Source organism: Laccaria bicolor, genomic scaffold (assembly GCF_000143565.1).
Source record: "Laccaria bicolor S238N-H82 LACBIscaffold_68 genomic scaffold, whole genome shotgun sequence".
Lineage (NCBI taxonomy): Eukaryota > Fungi > Basidiomycota > Agaricomycetes > Agaricales > Hydnangiaceae > Laccaria > Laccaria bicolor.
In genome coordinates, this window is record NW_001889939.1 from 239,199 (window position 1) to 245,099 (window position 5,901).

The following is a 5,901-nucleotide window of genomic DNA, read 5'->3' on the forward strand; positions in this document are numbered from 1 at the left end:
ACCACCACTTACCCAGTCAGCTACATGCTGGGGAAGCCCTTCCACCCTTTCCACTTGGTGATGAGAGTGTTCTTCATGCTTTAACACGCTCGCCTCTCACTCTCTGCCTTTTTTCTCGGCCCTGGTCTCATTCTTGCAGTTGCTGCAGCTGCCACATCACCAACTTCATCGTGTCCTGTATCATCCATCCTATGTCCTACTGCCTTGCCGTCTTCGTCTCCACGTCTATTTCGTCTACGCCGTGACATCACCGTCATCCGTCATATGTCACCATGCCAGAAAATAAGACCACATTGAAGAAGAAGCCTGTCAATCAGGCACTGCCCGCAGTAATGCCGCCAGCGCCAGCATCTGCACCCGCATCAAAACCAGCAGCAGCATCATCGCCACCACTGCCAGTATCTGAAGAGAGCCTTGTGAAGCTCATCACTCTCGCCACGTGATCACCGGACTCACCATTAGGCCTCATTTGGGCGCACGCCTTTCGGGAAGAGTCAAGGGATGGATTTCAAAGGGGAACAGAGCTTTTCAAGGACAAGGATGTGAAGCAGGCATTTCGTGATGGTGCAGATGAAGGACAGATAATGGGAATACTGAATGAAAGGATCGTCTGAACCCCAGCACAGGTTCCAGTGTTTTGCATGTGAGATTGCACTGCAAATCCCACGAAAACGTGTTTGCATTTGTATTTCATGACCTGAAGTAACCATTTTGGGTTGATTTTCGGTGTAGAACACATGATATCAGCCACAAACTACAAGTACAAACAGGTTTTCATAAGATTTTGAGTGCAATCTCACATGCAAAGCACTGTCAGATGATCCTTGGTGCACGTCATTGCTTAGTCATCATTTTTAGCGAAAATGAAGATTTGTATGTCACTCTGCCAAATCTGGTCCAAATGATATGGTTTTTTTTTGCAGTATGCACTGCTTACAGCCGATTTCACATCTATGTGGAATTACAAAAAAAAAAGTGGGCCCAAGGACCCTAGAATCAAATGACATAATATCTTCACATGCGCAATTTCTAAAGAATACACATCACTTTCGTTTTGCCTCCTAGAACAGCTGTCGCCCCTCCATCCCTACCTTGGTTCACACTCTACAAAGGCTCGATTTCTCTCAAAAATGTGTCTCAATTCATGCCCTCAAGAGAAATGACATCCAGCACGCTGCATTCATGAATACCATTGCCAAAGAAGTTCCACGACCTGATATAATCATGTTTGTGAGGCTGCACGAAATCAAAAGACATTGGGAAGAACACAAGGTTGGGCTTTAGTTGGAAGGAGATGTGTGCAGAGAAGGTTCTTTGTTCAAGGACAGCAGTACATAGATGCTGTACATGTTCTGTTCTCACCACTCGTTTAGCTGACTTCTCAATGTGCGGCATTTCAACAAATATAATGACTGGTTTCCCCCCAGGTGCAAAAAGTATTGTATTCTTGACTAGGTCTTTGTATTCTTCATAGTTAACAACATCAGGGGCATCACTTGGGCGTCACCTTGCCTAGATATCGTATCATACAATAGATTAGGGACAGGAATTGGGAGGCCTTGACGTCCTGCGTTTGTTTCTTGCCTTTGCCAGTGGTTCCAGCTTTGTAGAACATGAGTCGAGCAACAACAGAAAGATTGATTGCATTAGGTTCACTGCTAGCAGGAGTGTCTAGATCTACCATAATGAGGAACTTGGCAGACGTGACTGAGTGCAAACACGATTGTGGATTTGGGGTCCCAGCCTTCAGTTAAAGCTAATAGGTACAAACAGCCTTTTTTTTTTGGGGGGATTCCGCATAGATTTGAAATCGGCTGTAATTGTAGGATCATTCTGAAATGAGGATAAATGTAGGTAAATACAAATAAATAGTCCGAAATGACATGTGTAGTCTCAGGAAACATTGGTTTCTGTATACTGAACTTGAATCCAAATGATATCACATAGTTAAAAACAAATGCAAACAGAACTACCGTGCGCAAGGTGAAATTGTTTGCACATGTTGAATGATTAGTAATCCATGTTGGTGAAAATGAAAATTTCTACCTAGCTCTGCCAAATCTGGTCCAAATGATATGGTTTTTTTTGCAGTATGCACTCCCCATTTGTAGGATCATTCTGAAATGAGGCTAAATGTAGGTAAATACAAATAAATAGTGTGAAACCACACCTGTAGTCTCACTAAACTTTGGTTTCTGCATACTGAACTTGAATCCACATGATACCACATGATTAAAAACAAATGCAAACAGATTTACCACACAGGAGGTAAAATTGTTTGCACATGTTGAATGATTAGTAATCTATCTTGGTGGAAATGAGGATTTCTGCGTAGTTCTGCCACTTCTGGTCCAAATGACATGTTTTTTTTGCAGTATGCACTCCTTAATTGTAGGATCATTCTGAAATGAGGATAAATGTAGGTAAATACAAATAAATAGTCAATGACATATGTAGTATATCTGTAAGTTTGGTTTGCAGGTTGAAGTTGAACCCTATGATATCACATGGTGTAAAATAAAGACAAACAGATTTACTGTGCATGCAGTGAAATTGTTTGCACATATTGAATGTTTAGTAATCCATCTTGGTAGAAATCTTTGTTTCTACCTAGCTCTGCCGCTTCTGGTCCAAATGACACAGTTTTTTTTGCAGTATGCACTCCTTAATTATAGGATCATTTGTGCATTTCCAAATATGGTATATAGCCAAGAATGGCTACAAAATAACCAAAAAATCAGAAAAAAATTAGGGGTGGTGCTTCCTGTTGGTGACGACATCAGGGGTTATGGTGCATTTCCAATCTGGTAATATAGCCTAAAATAGCCAGAAGATAGGCAAAAAAATTGGAAAAAAAGGGAGGGTGATGCTCACTGTTGGTGACCACATCAGGGGTCATTTTCAGGGTCTGGGTCCATTTCCAAATGTGGTAATATAGCCTAACATATATAGCCAAAAAATCAGAAAAAAATGGGGGATGGTGCTCATTGCTGGTGATAACATTGGGTAATGTTGTCAGGGTCCAGAGTTGAGTTCCAAATATGGTATTATATCCAAAAATAGCTGGAAAATAGCGGAAAGATTGCAAAAAAAATATGAATGGTGTATAGAACATCAGGCACTGCCTTCAAGGTCCACTTCTGGGTCCATCCTAAAAAGAAAATATCACCTAGTTTGACCAAAAAGTGAAGAAAACCAAGAGGAGAATGATTTTATCTATCAGGGTTCAACAGTTTAACTGTGCATGCAGTGAACCTGTTTGCACATATTGAATGCTTAGTAATCTATTTTGTTTCTACCTAACTCTGCCAATTCTGGTCCAAATGACATGGATTTTTTTACAGTATGCACTCTTCATTTGTAGAATTATTCTGAAATGAGAATAAATGTAGGTAAATACAAATAAATAGTCTGATATCATTAGCCCATCCCACTTGGCTTTGAATGACCTGGTCTTTTTACAACAGATATATCAAATATATGCTTCTACTACTATAAAGTAACAAGGGCATTAAACAAATACAAATAAACAATTACAATGAAACATCTTTAACTCCAGCCTTTTGTAGTCTATTGGTAAACTTTATAGTCTATATCCAACTTTGTAGTCCATATTCAAGGTTTGTAGTCTTTTATTGTCTATTGATAAACTTTGTAGTATATGTCCAACTTTTATAATTCTTTGTAGTTAATTAGACAATGTCCACACTGGTGGTGATTACATTAGATAATGTGTTCAGAGTCCAGGGTGGACATCCAAATATGGTAATCTGTCCAAAAATAGTCATAAAATGGCAGAAAAATTAGAGAAAATCAAGGGATGGTGCTGATTATGAGTGATGATGTTGGGTAACAGTTTCAGACTCTAGAGTGGACTTCCAAATATGGCAATGTATCTGTGTATAACCAGAAAATGAGCAAAAAATGAGAAAAACATCAATATATTTCTCATTAATGGTGATGATGCTGGGGTACTCTGTTTAGGGTTCGGAGCAACATTTAAATAGGGAAATTTAATAGTTTGTGGTAAAGACATAGCTAGAAAATCAGAAAAAAGCAGAAAAAAATAAAAATAGGTTACTTCACCTCTGCAAAAAAGGACTCGTTTCTGCCATGCTTGCAATGGCCTCTTACACAAGTGTAGGAATGATCTAGATATTTCTCAGTGGTATTGTACTTGTATTTTGATAGACTGAAATACAGGAAGTAGGACATCTTACTTTTTAACCCAACTTTGACAATCTTAAGTTCTCTGAACTAAGCAGTGTTTCTTGAGTGAATTGATAAGGCTTCACGCTATCAATTAACTTTGACCAATCATTAAAGCTACACACTAACAATCACGGTCATCAAGCAACACAATCAATGAATGGTTAAGACTCTCCACATTTCTAGGATATTACTTAGCTATATTCATATCCAACTCTACGCTTCTGACTCCACGTAAAAGTAGTTACTGGCATTTGTATTCATAGGAATACACCAATGTAGAGCCGTGCACTCTAACAGCCAGTTGGCAAATTATACCCCTGAAGCTGGACAACGCAAGTGAAGGCCCCATAAGTGAGAGCGGGTGTGACTGGTTCTGGGACTTTGAGTTGTCAACCCCATGGGAACATGGAATGGACAGAGGCTTTACCATCTCTGAGCACACATGTTCCACATTCAATTTGGATCTTGCCAACTGGTCCTCACTTATTGACGAAATCGCCACAAATCATCCATTTCCACAGAACTCTGCCTGCCCTTCCCCTTACGACTGAGATGCCATTAATTGGAAGTTTTCTGACTGTGCTGAGCTTCAAGGTGCTGAGGGCCTTGCCATGAGGATGGCAATTGATTATCTAGATTTCATTGCCTGGTGGACGGCATCCATTTCTAGGTGGGAGGCCGATCTTGACCCACAAGTCACTGATCAGATCAAAGGTCTACATCTCAGTCAATTCTGGAAACAAGGTGTCTTAGTGGATCTAGAACAATGCTGGTAGGAGGTTAACATTCCGAATCTGCTGTCAAATGGACACTAGTGCCTACCACTTTTATGATAAAACATAGGCAGTTGCTGTTAGGATCCATCCTATTCCTTGGATAGGGCACGAGATGAGGTAGAGGTCGACGTAGACACAAGTATTAGTGACCTTACCCCAACAACACTGAGCCCCCTGACCATACAAACAGGCCATGGTTGATGGTGCCTGCTGATGAGCCGATGTATATGTTGACCCCATCAAAGCTGGCTCGGCCACCCATATCTTCTTGAGGAGTGGTTCTGTGTGCCGGCCGACCAGCCTAATGATGAATTGACCCTGCTGAAATTGCCTTGGATTGTGGGTCAGCTGAACAGCTTTTGATTCCTCACAATATGGATCAGCCCACTTGCCGCACCCTGGCTCGGCAAAGTCAGTTTACATACCCGAGGTCATGAATCTCATTGTGAGCCCCGAGCAGAGATGAGGCCGGCCCCCATCTGTTGCCATCTCCAGCCTGGATATGGCCTGGCCCAGTCGGCACCACACTCCCTACCATTCTTTGGCTTGTCTCCAATTAAACAATTTATGTTGCCATCTGTCCCGTGATGATAGCCAGCCTGGCTAACACATGGCCTAACTAAGTTTACTTGTTCATATGTTGTACCAACCCCCCAGTGTTCTTTGCTATGTCCTGCATTCAAAATCACCCTCTGGTTTTATGTTTGCATCAGGCCAGTGAGTACATTAGCTGGTCCTGTATTCTGGTGCAAAGTTACTGAGCAGACAAGGTCATTGAATCTGTATAAATGCATGGAAACAGCCAATCAAACATGTTCAGATGCAAAATAATGGAGCCGACAAGTGGGAAATAGTACAAATACCCGGGTTTCACCTTGAGTGATTGAGCCGATTCCATATTAAATCATTGTGT

The 5,901-nt window shown here is 41.2% G+C and overlaps 1 protein-coding gene across 1 annotated transcript; it reads right to left on the bottom strand.

The window, feature by feature from the left end:
• Window positions 1-5,039: 5,039 nt before the first annotated feature.
• Window positions 5,040-5,432, bottom strand: LACBIDRAFT_334735 (uncharacterized protein; the record flags this gene model as incomplete). The annotated part of the gene is made up of 2 exons (XM_001889522.1): window positions 5,040-5,386; window positions 5,414-5,432. The coding sequence occupies 2 exons, from the start codon at window positions 5,430-5,432 to the stop codon at window positions 5,040-5,042; spliced, it is 366 nt and encodes a 121-aa protein (XP_001889557.1).
• Between the last annotated feature and the right edge of the window lie 469 nt (window positions 5,433-5,901).